The sequence below is a fragment of the Charadrius vociferus genome, unplaced genomic scaffold (genome assembly GCF_000708025.1).
Source record: "Charadrius vociferus isolate BGI_N301 unplaced genomic scaffold, ASM70802v2 scaffold282, whole genome shotgun sequence".
In the NCBI taxonomy this organism is placed as follows: Eukaryota; Metazoa; Chordata; class Aves; order Charadriiformes; family Charadriidae; genus Charadrius; species Charadrius vociferus.
The window spans coordinates 7,235,282-7,252,973 of NW_009647731.1; the positions used below are offsets into that span (position 1 = coordinate 7,235,282).

At 35.5% G+C, this 17,692-nt stretch overlaps 1 protein-coding gene across 1 annotated transcript in view; it reads left to right on the forward strand.

Moving 5' to 3' along the window:
- ATRNL1 (attractin-like 1) overlaps positions 1-17,692 on the forward strand; it is a 580,396-nt gene that overhangs the window by 85,987 nt on the left and 476,717 nt on the right. The window contains exons 4-5 of the mRNA XM_009881641.1: positions 13,393-13,476; positions 15,550-15,663. Coding sequence (XP_009879943.1) covers positions 13,393-13,476; positions 15,550-15,663 — 198 coding nt within the window. The remainder of the gene's footprint in view (positions 1-13,392; positions 13,477-15,549; positions 15,664-17,692) is intronic.

Consider the following 17,692-nt stretch of genomic DNA (forward strand, 5'->3'; position numbering starts at 1 on the left):
ACTGATCAGTGCCTTGGCAAGCTAGAGCAGAACGGGTTTGGAAATCTCAGCTGAAACTTTTATGTTTGTGTTCATTGAATTGGCAGGGTTGTTATCCAGACAAGATTTGTAGGGACCAAGTTTTCTGTTGTAATTTTTCTGCTTAGCAGAAAGAAATTCTAAACCAAAGTTTTTTGGTTCAATGCCTGTGCGGTGAATAGACCCATAGAGTGTTAAAGTGAAAAACTTCAGAATTGTATCTCTCATAATTATACTAATATGGCGCCTCATTTAAATCCTAAGCCTGCATAAGACTCTGCTAATGAAATAACATGTGCAGTCTCAGTTGAATTTTATCATTAGAACTACAGGAAAGCATATACGTGGGTCACTTTGCAGGATGCAACCTGTTCATTTTCCTGGGTGTGCCTTCTTTTTTGGTGTAAAGGTTTAAAAATGTGTATGTGACCTTTCAGAGATTCCCGTTGGCCGTGTTGTATATTGGTAGTTTTTCATTATTTTGTGCTTCATTGCAAAAAAAAAAAAGGTGGGGTAACAGAGAAAATATTGGAAAAATGAAGCTTTTATCATTTAAATAGCACGATTAAATTTTGTGTTGTATTCTTTTGTACTTCTGTGGACAGTAAAAATGACAGTAATACCTTCTCCCAAAATCCACACAAAACTTCTCTGAATGTATGTAACACAGACTAAGACTTATTTTAGAAGGGTCTAAGACTTGGATAGTTTTGCATTTGTCAGGGTCTTTCACAACACTAGCTTTGGAGATGCAAATTCATTGCTTTAGCAGGTTGTCTGTTAACAGTTCAGTAAATGGGAAGTTGTATTTAGCTTGGTAACTGATGGATATAACGTACAGTTCCGTGTGTGTCCCTGTCTTCTAATGTTTCTCATCACTATCCACAAATTTTGGTATTGTTTCATTTCAGTTGAGAGCCTATAAGCTGAAAGCTAAAATTGCTAACAAGTTATGTTTATAATTTTAAACTTGACATCAGTATTTCATTAATTCCAGAGATCTTGCATTTAAATACAAATTACAGGCTGAAGATATTCCCCCCCCAAAAAAAAAAAAAAAAAGAAAACAAACCAAAAACAAACAACAAAAAAAACCCAAAACCCAAACCCCGAACTTCTCTACCAACGTGTGAAATGCTTGATTCAATGAAACTGGCATCTGGAATAGTTAGGACTCATAATATTGTAGTCTTTCCTTGCTGATATCTCTTCATCCAACTTCTAGAGGAAGTATTGGAAGTTGCTAAGTGTTATGACTTGCCCATGAATTAAAAAGTCAAGCAGAAAATATGAGTGAAATGACACCTGCCACAAATGATGTGTTCTAAAGTGATGCATTTTCATTACTAGTAAGAATTTTTCATATCCCCAAACAGGAGTACCTTGTAATACCCCAGAGACATGAATGCCATTATTCTAGTTCTTTGGAGCAAAAAGAGGGATGTGCTTTGTATTTAAAGCAAATGTGTAATGTCCTGATAATCACTATAGTCACAGAAGTCATAAAATAAGTGATTATCTATATAATTATCTAAAAGACAGTACTTCAAACCTAGTCAGGAACCAGCACTTTGAATTTATTAATCATTTAAGTTTTGAAAAGAACTATTGTCTCTTATGTCAACATTTGTGCTGTGTGAGGTTGTGTTCAGGGACTGAGAACCTCTTGTGAAGCAGCATGTGTGCTGATGAGAGGTGGAAGAGAGGAAGAAGGAGTTGCTGTTTATATATATAAAAAAATATATAAAGAATAAATAAAAATAGAATGAGGATGCTAAATTTAAGAAATGTGTTGAAAACCAAGCAAATCATAAATAATATAAACCAAACCAAACTTCTGTTTGTGTAGTCTTAGGGATGTGAAGAGGTACTTGGTGTCTTTGTTCTTGTTTGAAGTGTGTGTATGTCAAAGTTTACTGCATTTGGACAATTCCAGACTTAATATAGCTAGTGGCAACTGGTGTATGCAGCAGTAATTGCCTGCCAGGAGCACTGTCTTTAACAAACATACAATTTGATGGCTATGTGTTAATCAATCTAAATGACTGAAGGGTAGAAACAGCTGCTTCTTGTTGAGCACAGGTGTTTACTAGAAACTTGTCTGAAGTAGACAATGAGAAGTTTAAAAGTAGGTGACACTGGATTTAGAGCATTTGGCTGTTACCTCAGGAAGCTTAAGTTAAAACCCTGAACTAGGTCACAAATGAATATGAGATTTATAGTGATGTACAGTGAAAAACTGGCACAGTACATTACCTTTTTGCCAAGTACCTTAGTCTGCATTGTCTATATTCCTTGTGCCCCACATTTTAAGATCGTGTGGCATGTTTGATTAATTATAGAAGTCTTATACATATGTATGGCTCAGTATATAAATGCATGTTTAAAGTATATACAAATACATAAAAATTCGTAAGTAACTTTAACCTTCACTCATGTTAATCTTGTGATTAAATCAAAACCTGTAGACAATCTTACTTTAACATAGAGCCCACTTGGTTTGCAGTCTATTTCAGGCAGCAGAAATGAAGTGAAAGATGTTAACAAAATATGTTAGAAAATACGCTTAACCATGTTACTTTTGCAAATGGAGGGCTGCCTTGTAGAAAATAAGGCCTAGAGAAAAGAGCTTTAGCAATTAAAGAAACCTAAACTATAACTTTTTTTAACACTATGGATAACATAAGGATAATGTGCCACTTCTGGGTAATCTTAAAGTAACCTAATCTATTTAGGTACAAAACTTTACTAAATGAAATAATAATATTAATGTGGTAGGAAAAAAGTAAGAAATAGGACTACTTCAGTCTGGAGTGTGTGTGGTGGTTTTTGGGTGGGGTTTTTTTTTTGTTTTTTTCCCCTTCTGTTATTTCTTTCTTCATTATCTTGGCAATGTTTGGCCATAAAAATAACTGTTGGCTGAAACGAACATTGTAAAATGTTAGAGTAATGAGATGTCTTCTTGATTCCTGGCAGATTCTTTGTAATTCCTATTTGCTTCTAATAGTAGCTATCTGGATGGATATATGGGAAAACTTTGGCACCGCTGGTAATGCTCTTCTGAGTCAAGACTGAAGAGTCAGAATTTTGAGTATTTCAGACTTTCTCTTTTTCTGAGAAAATGAGTGACCATGACACAAAACTGTTGAGTGCAACAAGTTCATTTGATGAATCAAGTAGATGGTCTGCCTCTTACTCAAACCAGGAACTATTTTTATCCAGCTTTTTTAACCTTTTGGATTTTATACCCAAAGTAGCATTTGCAGCCATAATTAAATGAGGGAAATATATGTTGTCTTCTCTTAGTATCGAATGCAACTTGATTTTCTATTAGTTCTTAACTTTAAGCATAGTGGCAGGCCTATTTACAGGCAGAATTTTGGATGTCATCTATGAACTAGCCTAGGCATTTCTAATAGAGTAGATGTCTGTCTCATATGATTTTGTCCAACCATGGTATTAAAATATGAAATACCAAATGTGTGTATTAATCCAGATAAGAGACATAAAACTACATTTCTTGAAGTTTTGTTCCAGGTCAGTGGAGGATATTGTGCTGTTTGCAGTGTCTTTTAAAAGGCACTGATTTCTGAGTTGAGAGGAAGAGGACCACTGCCACCTGTAAAATATTGGCAAGATTTGAACTGTTAATTGGTGTAGCACTACTGTAGGAAGTATGCAGTTCACTGTTGAACTCCATAAACTGACTCAACTCCACTCAATTCTATAGAAACTTTCCATGAATATTACATGTAAATCCATCTGTGTAAAACTAGATAAAATAAACTTTTTAAATTGTTAATAATTTATAAATGATTGGGGGCGATACAGTATTTAGTAGTTGGGGTTTCTTAAAATATAGCGTAACCGTCCTCTTCGCTCTCCCCCAGGTGGAAAGGTTTGCATTAGAAAGTATTTTCTGACTTCAGGTTAAACCTCGGGAAAACAGGTCTACCATTTTTCAGTAAAATATGTGTATTTGTGTACCTGTGTTAAACAATTAAGCTGTAGTCTCTGAGAATCTGTTTTTGTTCATCTCATAGAAACAGAATTAGGTGCTTTTGAAGTCATATTAAGTAAAAATATTTCTTGATGAGTATCTACTATATTTCTTAGAGGAAGAATAAAGGCACAATAAGACCTATAGTGAAGGAGCAGTTTTTCTGAAGATAATCCAATTTGTAATTTGTTAAGAGTCTGTGTGTGGTTTTCTTCTCATTACATTATGTGAATATCACTATTCAAAAAGGCTAAGAATCCACTGAAGGCTAATAATGTACTTAATGACAAATTTCTGAGTGCTGAACTATTTTTCCTTTCTGCCTGTCTTCAGGTTGCACTCTGCTATTTTCCCTCATACTGTAGTCATGTCTTGGCAGACCAGATTTTCTTAAGCTTTTCTGCGTTTCTTACTTTTTTTTTTTTTTAGATTTGAGCCCTCAAAAAATTGCTTCGCTTTTTGGAGAAGTTCTGTTATTTCGAAAACTGGATTCATTTACATAGTTAGGAAAAGAAACAAATACTCGATACCAGTAGAGAAAATGGTGTGCTGCTTAGATTCAATGCAATCAGCATTTGGATTGGGGTTTTTTTTAGATAGTTATGGCTTATAGTTTCATATTTTAAAGAATATATGTATGTACTTTGAAGAACAATCTGAAGATAGAAGCCATCCTGACTTTTTCAGGACCTGTGCTACAAAGCTATGCTTTCAGTAGTGTTATTTGCTCCATTTAAGTATCAAGCTGTTAAATGAAAATTGTCCAATCATGTGCAGTGAGAGATTACTCTGCCTATTCTTCACCTCGTCTCTTGGCCTCTGTTCATTCCGTTATTCATTTTGTCAGAAAAACTTAAAATAGAGCATTTTGACATATGTTGTTGCTGGAAACTTGAACATAGGAAGTTCCATCTTAACATGAGAAGGAACTTCTGTACTTTGAGGGTAGTGGAGCACTGGCACAGGCTGCCCAGAGAGGTGGTGGAGTCTCCCACTCTGGAGACATTCAAAACCCGCCTGGACGCTGTCCTGTGTAACGTGCTGTAGGTGACCCTGCTCTGGCAGGAGGGTTGGACTAGATGATCTCCAGAGGTCCCTTCCAACCCTAACAATTCTGTGAATTCTGTGAAAACTAATGGGAAATTTCCTCTACATGCAGAAAAAGTAGAAAGCTCTTTTCTAGATGCATGCCAATGTTTTTCCTTGGACTTAATATTAGTAGTATGAGGAAGAGGAAAATTGTGTGTGTTTGTGCCTCTAATTTGCAAGGCTGATGTCTGGCAACTGCCTAGTTTTAACCAACACAAAAAATGGTACTGTGTTTTCACTGGCAGAATGGCTTACATTATAGTATACAAAACTAACGTAACTGTTATGATGGGGACCTTCTACATATGTGCACTTGAGTTTTAATTTTTGTTAGTACTGACTTTGTGTTAGTGTTTCGTAAGGTGAATAAATAATGACTATGAGTAATAATTCAAAAACTGTTGACATAGTTGAATAATAGAAAAATGGCTGTTAAGGAAAATGTAGGAGATTTTAGAAGTAGTTTATGATAAATATACACAAATGGAATTCATCTTTTCTTGTGGAGTCCATTGATTTTTTAAGTAGGATTTCTCACTATGCAGTGTGGCCAGGAGTTTCCATCTTTTAAGTGAATGCTTATATCACAGAAACGAAAATAGATTTTCCTACTGAGAAAGTGATTATAAATGAAACTTTCCATGCAGCAAGTTCCAGATCATGCAAGCTGCATTGATCCTATATAACACTGCCTGAAAAAAGTTGTACTGAGGGAATTGGATTCGAATTTCTACACTTCAGTAGACATAATTAACCCCAGCAGGATGAACTAGAGTAATACCATTTAGTTCCTTCTATGGGGGAAGTTAGCAGCCACAGGGAATTACAGGTTGTATACAAATCAACGCGCATAAAGGCAGTTATTCTGCTACTTACATTCAGGACAACTGGCTACATTGAGGACGTTAAATAATTCTTCTCTGGTTGCTATGCTCGTCAGACTACAGCTGGAGTAGTAGGTACCATTTTGAAACGCAGATGAACTGGAGAAGTTCTGGAGGAGGGCAGTCTAGAAAATGATGCATGAGGAATGCTAGATTAAATTGCTTAATTCGGAGAACAAAAGCCTGAAGGTAGATGTTTGTAAAAGGTAAGCAGAAAGAGGAAGGGAATTAATTACCTGTTTTCCAGGTCCATTCTGAGTAGGACAGGAATTAATATGTTTAAGTTGAAGTAAGAAAAAAATTAAGTTAGACATTTAGAAAAACTTTCTAATCATAATGATAAATCAATACTACAATAGATTGCCAAAGAACATTGTAGAATTCTGTCACTGGAATTATTAAGAACAGATTAGACAAATAACTATGAAGAAAGATTTCAGTATGGGTGATCCTGCCTTGGAATAGGCATTAGGGCGTGTTGTAACTGCATGGCAATTTAAAGTTTTGGGTTTTTTTTTTTGGGAAAAAAGTCACGTACCACCTAACACTATTTTCTGCATCTGGTTTGTCTACCAAGTCTTCATAAGTATGTGCCTACACTTGCTTATTTCTAGTCACCTTATAGATTCCCTTTTAAGTCTCACAGTCACACATGCAGATATCCTATTCTAAATGACCTGTCATGGTCTATGTTCTGTGAATTTTATATTGTGAAGCCTAAGGAAGGAAACAGATTTTTTTGGGGGGAAGCTTTTATGTAAGTGGAAAATACATTGCTTAAGTAAGATGCTGTGTACGTTTGTACTTAGAAAGGAACATCTACTTTTATGCAGTATTCTTTCACTAGTTTTGGGTCTATTACAAAAATGTGGTATAGAATGCCAGCCTTTTTCAGAAACAGTGAATGAGGAAACAAAACACCTATTGGAGTTAAACCTTAAATTAATGTTTTTCACTAATAAAAGATTATATTCTGCTAACTTTATTAAAAAAAAAAAACTCAAACAAACAAAAAAACCCCAAACAAACCATCCAACAAGCAAACCAAACCCAAAAACCAAACCCCTAAAAAACCTGAACAAAAAAATCCCCAAACCCCAGAAACTAAAACACTCAAGAAAAAAAATTAATTTGTGCCACACATAAGTGCTAACATTCTTGAAACATAGAATATATTATTATGGGAGGGGGGGAAATGTTGTTGTATTTTAGTCTTAATTTTACATTTCTGGGATTTTTGGATTGTTTTGGAGCCTGGTTTTGTTTAAAATAAGTTAGAGGGAAGAACTGAATACTTAAGCACTGGGGACATTTTACAAAACAAACTGTTACTTTGTCAATGGATAAAGTGGGGCCTATTTAAGAGCATGGCTTTATTAGCTGGCATGTGAAAAGTCGTTGGAAATGTCCTTACTGTTTCTAAATATACATTCTTCTATTAATGCAAAGCAGTGTGTAACAAGTATAGGAGTGTGATTGGCATATGCACATGTTTTCTTAATGTATTAAATATTTATTCCTCTTGATTAGCCATTGAAGAAAAATTAGAACTGCAGTATGTTCGGTATATTCTGTTTTAATGGATGTGGAAAAAAAAATTATCCAACAGCAAAGTTCAGAAATAAATGTAAACATGCACAAAAATCAGATGTGAATTCTTAAGATTTTTGTCAGGTGCCGATCAATGCTTTACGCCTGGAAAATAAAAATCTGGCTTTGTGGGTTTTTCAGAACATGTTGTTTTTCAGATCTTCCTTTGGAAAAAAATATTGAAAAAGCTTCTTAGTTTATCACTTAACATTTTGGTATGAGAAATGGCCTCTTGACCTTTTCTGTAGTTCTTTCTGATATCATAGTGCTCACTGATTCTGGTTTGTTCTGCAAGGTGGTCCAAATTTTTTTTTTCTATCTTTCTTAATATATTCAGCTGTTCTCATCTGGGATATGTGAAGAGCCTCTTTCACTGTTATAAAGGTTATGCACAAGATCTCGAGCTAGGAAGACTGCCCCTACTTGTATTTGTGAAGGATTTGATGTTATAACTCTGAAGCACAGTTATTGATTTTAGTTTTTTAATAAAACAGATTTTTGTGAAAGATGAAAAGAAGATGGAGCAAGATTTTGCAACAATGGAGAGAATAGTGCTTGACTGACACACAAATATTGATATTGAGATCAATCCATATAGTAAGATGTACTCTGTATCATATTCAGATATATCTGAAGTAGGAATTGCAAAGCAATCCAACACTTCATAAAATTTTGAGTAGAAATGTGAGACTAAATAATATAGAGATAAATTAACCTCTTCATAACTCCTTCTTTTATTTGACAGTGCATATTTGTAAATATTATGAATGTGCCTTATACTTTGTTTCTTCTAATGTACCTATGTTCTAAGTCAGACCTCTGTCCATCTACCAGCAGTTTTGTGGATCTTCATGTTCTGCTCATGCCAGAAAATACCTAATGACTTCATAGAATCATAGAATGGTTTGGGTTGGAAAGGACCTTGAAGATCATGTAGTTCCAACCCCCTTGCCATGGGCAGGGACACTTCCCACTAGACCAGGTTGCCCAAGGCCACGTCCAGCCTGGCCTTGAATACCTCCAGGGATGGGGCCTCAACAACCTCTCTGGGCAACCTGTTCCAGTGCCTTACCACCCTCAAAGTGAAAAACTTCTTCCTAATGTTTAATCTAAACCTGCCCTCTTCCAGTTTAAAGCCATTCCCCCTCGTCCTGTCACTACATGCCCTGGTAAAAAATCCTTCCCCAGCTCTCCTGGAGGCCCCCTTTAGGTACTGGAAGGCCTCAGTAAGATCTCCCCGGAGCCTTCTCTTCTCCAGGCTGAACAGCCCCAACTCAGCCTCTCCTCACAGGAGAGGTACTCCAGCCCTCGGATCATCCTCGTGGCTCTCTTCTGGACATGCTCCAGCAGGTCCATGTCCTTCTTATGGTGGGGACTCCAGAGCTGGATGCAGTACTCCAGGTGGGGTCTCACGAGAGTGGAGTAGAGGGGCAGAATCACCTCCCTTGACCTGCTGGCCACACTCTTTTGAAGCAGCCCAGGATACTTCTCTGGTTTAAATTAGTGCCCATTTCTGAAGGATTTGAAAATACTGTTCTTTTACAGGAAGACACAGGAGATGACATGACTGCATTTTTCACAGATCTATAAATATTGCAGCCAGGAAGGGTCATTTTAATAACCTACTCTGATGTCTTATATATTCCAGGCCATAGATTTCATCTGACTGCTCCTTCATTTTGGACCAATAATTTCTGACTGAACTAGAACATACTTTTCTCTTTTCTTGAAATGCATTGGCCTTGATTTAAGGTCTCCACAGTAGTAAATATAACTGTTACCGCTGTAAATTCAAACTCAATTATATTTGCCACTATTTCGTAACAGAGGTAATATTCCAGGGGAATATAGATATCGCTTTGTTGCATGTTTTGGTTGCCCTGTATTGCCTCTGGTATATGTTTGTCTGCTAGGTGAAACAACCTATAGTGCCATGTATCTTTCATGTGAGTATTACTGATGGATTAGCTTGGTGAGTGACTAGTCTGTTGCTGATGCTTCTGAATGTCTTTAACTCTGCTGTGCACTATACTCTACTCTGTAACTATACTGTACTCTATAATTTGGCAGGTCTGTTTTACAGGATACAGAGAAGGGAAAAGTTCTCTTGGTATGCGTCTCTAATTCTTTATAGGTTTTGATTATAACCCTGCCAACTAAAAAAATATTGTTGTGTTTACGAAAGCTGGCATTCAATTTAAAATGAAAATATATATCAGCTGCTTCCTGTGCATTCTGTTTAGAAAGCTGGAGTCTAAGTGTGATAAACCTATGGTTTATCAGGCTGCACAAATTGTCCTGGCTGTTCCTTCATCCCTGAAGCTTTCTAAGCAATGAGCAGGGAGAGGGGTGCAGCATGTGGGCATTGTTCTGGCTCTTCCACTTCTGTCACTAAAGAGCGTGTAGTTATGTTGGCTCATCTGGATTTTGGTTATTTGACAGGATCACCGTTAGTCACAGAGCAAAACTATGTCCATGAATACCTGGCATTATGTGATAGAGAATATTGCCCTTGATGTGGTAAGAGGTTACCTGAAAGTAGTACTGCTTATCTATGTGTTATTTATGGGATTTGGGATTTGATAATGTTTGGAAAGAAAAGTGATACAGAAAAGTTCTTAGTGTGGCTCAAGAAACTTAAAGTAATACCCACCTATCTTGCTATGTATTTATTTTAAATAGAACAGCCCCTTTATCTTTGCATTTTCCACAACTGTTATTAGAAAGCAATGTCATGCTCTTATTTATTCTATACTTTTTTCAGCAAAGTGCAATAGCTGTGTCAAAGGCTATCTACTCTTCCAAAAGAAACTATTTATCAAAAAATTATCAGGCCAGGTGAAAAGGGAAATTGTTTTCACTTTACTAGTGCCAAAGGGCTGATCTAGTATAAACAACTCCTCTAAGTCACCTCCATTGCATTATACAGCTACTAAGAAGGCAATGGTCTTGACTGCAAATGAATACTTATGCCATTTCACACTTCTTGCAGCAAAATAAATGTTCTGTGGCTTGCTATATGACTTTACATCCGTATAGAAACCGTATGACAGCACTAAAATTATTTTGATTGGAATTTTATGCATTACTGCCTTTTAAAAAAAAAAAAAAAAAAAACAAACAAAAAAACCAAACAAAACAATGCCTTCAATCTAGCACACGCTCAAACATGGGTTCTGCTCCTGTAATCAGCTTTACTAAGTTTCTGCTAGGGGCCAAGCATCGATATTAGCTTGATTTCAAAATCAGTGATGTGTGACTTAGACTTTTAAGTTATAAGTTGATATTACGTTCAGCGTTGTCCAAACAATGTAATTAATATGTAAGGAAGCCAGAAATAACCTTGAAAGACCCTATGTCTTGTGTACATAAACATGAAAGTATACCTTTCGGTAAAGTTGATATTTCTCAACAAAAAGAAATATTGTAAACCTTAACCGTGTGCGTCTTTTGCTCGCTTCAAGCAAAAGTTTTGTGTGGCCAGGCACTGATTCACATGTGGCGTACTGCAGCATTCAGACCAGCTCAATGTATTGGGCTTCAGTAGGGATATTTTCTCTCAGCTGTCACCTGACTGAAGTATATGGTGGTTGGTTGTTTTTATTTTTTTTTCCTCCCAGGCTGTTGCTCGTGTTACCAGCTGTTTATCTGCTTTTGTTCTTTTTATTCAGCAACATAAAATATATTACTGTTTTTATGACTTGAAAATGTTTTGAAGTACAATTATTTGGACAGCTCCACATATTAGAGAGCTTTGTCCCATTTCATCAAAAGGAAAGTGCAGGTAAAGATCTCCATTCAAACCACCAGTGATTGGAACTGAGTGGCTTACAATGTGCCTAACAAACTGACACTAGTTCTTACAGGACAGGTGAAGGACTTCTTTAAAAAACTAAGAATTTGCTCAGACTTATCTCAGAAACTCTTTTTTTCTTGCTCCCTTGTTTTTATTTCTTTTCCACATGTTTATAGCTTTATGTTTGGAATAACAGACCTCTGTTAATGAGTGTGTAATTAGTGTTTGATATGAGTTCAAATGTAAATAATTTGCAGTAGATGTGGTAGCAAATATTTTTAAAATTGGTCTGTACAGCTTCAAATACAGTAGGATAGCAGATACTGAATTCCTGTTCAGCTAGACTCCTGGTGAGAAAATTTATCTGTGACTTGGTCAACTTATTCAGCATTGCCTCTGGATTTAGATCTAGTCTATTGATTTATTAAAAAAACTGAAACAAAACAGAAAATCCCAACTGCTTCTTTTTTCTTATTCAGTGATACTTAGTCTTAACGATTATCTTTACTTACTGTAGTGAAAGAAATGACCATTTCTGACTATGTATTATCATTGTTGTAACATTTTAAAGAGTAGGATGGTCAGTTTTCCCAGTGGAGTAAGGCCACTAGAGATGTGTGTTAAGGCCTGAACTATAGAATATAATCATAAAGAATACAGAAAATGGGGTAAATTAGTGAAGTTACAGTGTGCTGAAGATACTAAGCTCTTTCAGAAAGATTTTATGTTAATAGATTATTGAATTTCATCTGCTGTTTTATCACTCTGTGTAGATTAATGTGAAGTAATATATATGAATGGAGGAAAAAGGTTCTACTTCTACATTAAATGAATTCCTATATGTAATGAATCTTGAACTATCTATTATCACTCAGAAAAAAAGTCATAGCAGCTAGTTGTGTTTAAAATGTCAGCATAGTACTTGTTGAAAGAGCGAATAAAATGTTAAAATGGGAATAGAGAATGCAGTGGAAATCATTATTTTGCTACTGTACAGATTCATGGTTCACTTGCACCTTTAATACAGTATGCTGATCTGTGTTGCATCTCAGAATGGGTATAGGAGAATAGAAAAGATACATTAAAGGCAGTGAGCAAGGATTTCTCAGGTTGGAAAAAGGACAGCGGAGAGAAGGGAGGGAAACAACACAGATCATTACATTTTAAGTGAGATAAAGTTGAGATGTCTTTTCATATATGTGTTGTAATCATTCCTGCGGGATATTCCAGATGCTGCAAGTTTATGTGACTTTACATGGCCAAACTCCTAAGAGAAACATTAACCCCAAAGCAATACAAAGGCACAGCCTCTGGCTGAGAATGTCCCTGAGCTGCAAGTCATTGGAGGTGGTGTAACGCTGTGGGGAGTATCTGTAGGGATTGAAATTCTTTCCTGGGTATCTACTGTAGGCCACTGCCAGAGACAGGGTACTGGGCTGTGTCAGTATTTTGGTCTGACCCTTTATAGCTGTTTGTGTGCATTTTATTTAGTTTTTGCTTTCCTATGTCTCATCACTGACCAGGAATAAGAGAGGGACAGGCTGGCACTTATATGGATTTAAATTTATAACTTATGCTTTAATTTCTCGTGATCTAGAACAGTTTTCCCCACTGCTGCTGTGGTCTAACTTCAGAAGTAAGATGTAAGGCAATGGCAAAAGAAAGAAGCAAACCAAACCAAAATACTCATAAACAAAAATCCCTTTTGATTGGATCGTATCCATTTTGTGTGAAGGATAATTTAAATTATATGTAGTATTTGATTGCTACTGAACTAGAAAAATTAGAAGTCTTGTGGTTGCCTAGGGGAAGAGAGTAAATCAGTGATACAAAATAATCAAGATTCTAGTTTTTATTGAGCAAAAATAGTGTGACAAGAAATACGAAGAGGGACTTGACTCTTTTCCCCCACCCCCAATTTTCTTTCCATCCAGAAGGAATCTATTGGCATGTTGATGATGTGTTATGTTGTGTTGTCTCTAACTTATTACAGCTCTTTTTCTTTTCTCTCGTAGGTTAACAGAACCTTCTGGATATTTAACAGATGGACCAATAAATTATAAATATAAAACTAAATGTACATGGTTAATTGAAGGATAGTAAGTATTTTCATAGCTTAAATTTTCTGACAGTTTGGTACTGTGTATTCTAAAGATCTAAAAAACTCCTCAAGTAGAAACTGCATTTGGATACAATATAAACAGTTTTTTTTGGTTTTGTTTTGTGTTTGTGTAAATGTTAAAAAAAATTAAAAAAAAAAAGTTGAAGTAGGATTAGTAGGATTTTCAGGATTTCTCAGTTGGCCAAATTCCATTCCCATTCAAATGGCTGGCAAAAGTTAGGCTGATGTTGGAATTTGGCCAGTGTTGCAAGCTCTCAAAACCCTATGATAAATTTGCTGCCTGTTTGAGTACCTTTACGTAAGTTCCAAATGTGGTTACAGAATCCTATTATTTAACTCATTATCTTACTTATTTATCTTATTTAACTCATCAGTGATAAATCAGGAAGGGCTTCAAGTGCACAATGCTTCCAGTCTCATGACAATTATTCAGTTACATGTTGCTCAAAAGTTAGTGCTTCTATAAAGTATTTTCTCTTGCATTCTAGTTTTCCTCGCGTATTTAGTTCTAAAATCATATTGTGCCCAGAGTTTATACCATTTAGATGTCTCATGTCTGTTGCTATTTTTTTTAGTTTACGCAGCACAGAAACACACACACATGCACAAAAAAACAATGAGACATATGCTAACTGTATGGCTAACTGCTAAAGGCACAAATTTATTAATTATCAGTGGGACCTTTATTCTCCAGGCCACAGGTCAGGATTTTGCTGAGGAATTTAGCTAGGTCTGAATTCTACTGAGGTTGTAGAAGAAAATTAACCCCTTTTGTATTTCCATATTATCATAATCTCAGTTATCTTAGATGTCTGCTCTGTCACTGCAGTTCAGTAAAGATCTATCTGATCTAATTTTGGTCTGCTTGTATGCAGATAGTAATTTAAACACAACAGCAATGAAGTTATGGGTAGTTTGCAAAATCTTTTAAGTAGAAGCATCAATATCTAGGTGACTAAGGTTATAGCTGAATGTCTTTCTGACATAGCTAGACTTCTCTTTTTAGCCAAGCTAGCTCAGGAATATTTGCACTGTGGTATGCTATGCTAAAGTGGAAACATGCCTCAGGACTGTATGCAAACTCTGCTTTGAAGTTGATCTTCACTCTATTCCTCCTCTTTGCAGGAGAGGGTAGAGTGGGTAGCTGGAGGAAACAATATGCTCCACAGTATGTGGAAGAGTAATACAACCCAGTAACATAGTGCAAAATGTCAACACAGAAGAAAGCACATATGTATAAAATACTCTCTTAAAAAATGAACAAAGAGCTCTCTTGAAATGATCCCTCACCAAAAAAAAAAAAAAACCACCAACCCAGCCTATGTTTTCCAAACTGAACTGAAGCCTGTCAGTAGAGGGAAGAAAAAATTTAAAATTAAATAAAAAAAATAGTCAGTATGCTTCATGGAATATATTTAGGAGTCTTAACTTCGTCATAGGAGAAAATTCCCCTTTCAGAAGTCTTACAAGTCTTACAGTCCCAATCTGGATCTCTACCAAAAATTGGTGAAATCTGACTGCCAGGTGTCAGCTGGAAGGGGGGGGGGGGGGGAAGCAGGGAGGGAAAAAAAAAAAAAACAACACCTTACACTAATATTACGTGCTATTTTAAATTTGTGTTTTGAGATTTTAATTTTCAATCACTAGTATAATGCCGGAGTGAGGATTTGTAGGTGATTTTGTCTTGAAAGACTCTTTAAACCTCATAGTCCTGACCATGTAAAGTAAAGCTAGTATATTACAATAGGATTTTTTAATTGCTCTAAATTTGTGGTTCTGAATACTGATAAAATCTGATGGACTTCAGTCTGTTGTTAACTTTAGGAATTATTAGACTTGGACTGAGGGTGTTATTTTTAAAGTTTTCTAAGATAAAGTGAAATATTTGCCCTGAATTTTGTTATTTAACTCTTTGAAATGTTTAGTACTCAAAATGTTTTAGTAAAGTTACGCTGGCATGATCAATTTTGCTGTAAGTTCTTTATCTAATGAGTTCAATACTTCTGTAAATAATGTTCTACAACAATTTTCTTTTTTTTTTTTTTTTCAGTCCAAATGCGATACTAAGATTAAGATTTAATCACTTTGCCACAGAATGTAGTTGGGACCATATGTATGTATATGATGGAGATTCAATATATGCACCTTTAATAGCTGTATTTAGGTGAGTGTATTTATTAGCCTTTTAGTCCAAGTCACCATGTATGGACATTTTTAGTTTGCAGGGAAATAAATAACACTAGAGGCTTGAATGTGTTAAATAGCTTGCTTTCTTTTGTTAATATCATGTGAGCATGTATGTAAATTTATATTAGAATAAACTGCAAAACAGTGCTTTCTTGGTTAGGTGATCAGAGCATAGGCGGCTTGTACTTACTGCTGACGTTGCATAGAGTGTTAATGCTCATAGACAAGCAATCAGAAATGTATTTTCCAGTAGGATTCCAATAGTAATTCCTGAGTTTTAATGTGCATTAAATGTGGCACTGGCCACTAACATCCATATCTGATCCTCCATAAGGGATAATTGCAATCTGACACTGAGGCAATGTTGCACTATGTGTAAGTTGTCAAAAATGGCTGCTGAATGCTGTCTACGCTTCTGTATGAAGAATAGACTTGTTCAGAGCCTTTGTTTCAAAGGCTATCTTAAGCACTCATTTTGTAAAATGTTTCCTTAGATTATTAAACTGGACATCATTGTGACTGAGTCATGGTGGGTAAAATTATTAAATTCTTCAAAGTGCTGGAGGACAGCTCAAATTTGCTATCAACTGAAATAATGAAATTTCTTTCTGTTTTATCATTAGCTTATGAATTGTTACACAGCTAAATCTTTTTTCAGGTTAATATTTCTTGTCTAGAAGAATAATATTATTTTGTAGTGAGGTTTAGAAATAAACATATAATCTACAATAATAAACAACGAGCATAGCAACTGATACTGAATAAAGACTAATTATTTGCCTTTCTAATGACAATAAACCATTGAGGTAAAGAATTAGGTTCATGCACTGCATTTCCTGTGTCCAACAGAGAAAAAGCAGGACATATGAATTTTAATGCTTGTTTCCTCCATTCCTGGACTTTACCAAGGTTTTTCAGTTGGTTTATTCCTACCCTTCCGTTAAAATTTTGGGAAACATTCCAGAAAGAATATTCTATGTGAGCGGGCTATAGTTTATTAGAGAGAAGGCACGGGATCCTAATCCTTTGAAGTCAGTAAAAGTCTTTTCTTGCCCATTGAATGCAAAGCTGTATTAAAAAAAAAAAAAAACCAACAGAAACTATTTGTGCATATATGCACACATGCTCTGTGGGGCAGAAATTGTACTTCATTTTGTGTTATGAAATACTGATTGCGTAAATGATAGTGCTTTTTCCTAAAGGAACAAAGCTCAAGTAATCCCTGTTTTCCTGCCCAGCTATACCAATCTACACTTCTCTCCTAATTCTCCTGAATTGTTATAAAATTGCTTCGTGCTTTTCTTTCCTTCCCAAAGCTGTATTTGTAAAATGTGCGTAGCTATTATTCAGGAGCTTGACTTGTAGCGTGAATGGAAGGAAAGAGGAGGTTCCTCTTCCTGTGTTCTTTACTTCAAATGTCTTTCAGTTTATTGATTGTTAGTGTTTTCCTTAGGGTTCCTGTAACTTTAAATTTATATTTGTGATGTGGCACTGTTTTATGCAGGTCATCCGTTTTCTCAGTATTCCTGAGAATATTGCTTGTTTTTCCTACGTCAGTCTTTATTGAAGACTGACATCTTAACATCTTTCTGAAGTTTTTGAAAGTATTTTATTTTCCATTAAAAATTGCCTTTTCATGGAAATTACTTAATTATCTTACTTTTCAAGTTTGACATTCTTTAATAAGATAAACTTCTAAAGGTACAAATGTTATGTGGAAACAGACTTCGTGCTGAAAGGCAGTGAGTGTTCAGCACCTGTCTGAAAGACTTTTTTTTTTTTTTCAAAGATAAAATAAGTTTTAAAAATTATACTGACAGTGCATGCACCCTCAGAATAATCTGATGTGAAATTTTACATTACTGTGTGTGGGAGGACTTTTTTTTTTTCCTGGAAAACCCTACCTTAATTTGCAGAAGCATGAACAAGTTCTATAAGCATTTTTATTATTTGTTTTTTTTAAATAAATTTTTAAATTATATTTATGAGTTGTCTTGGCTGTATAA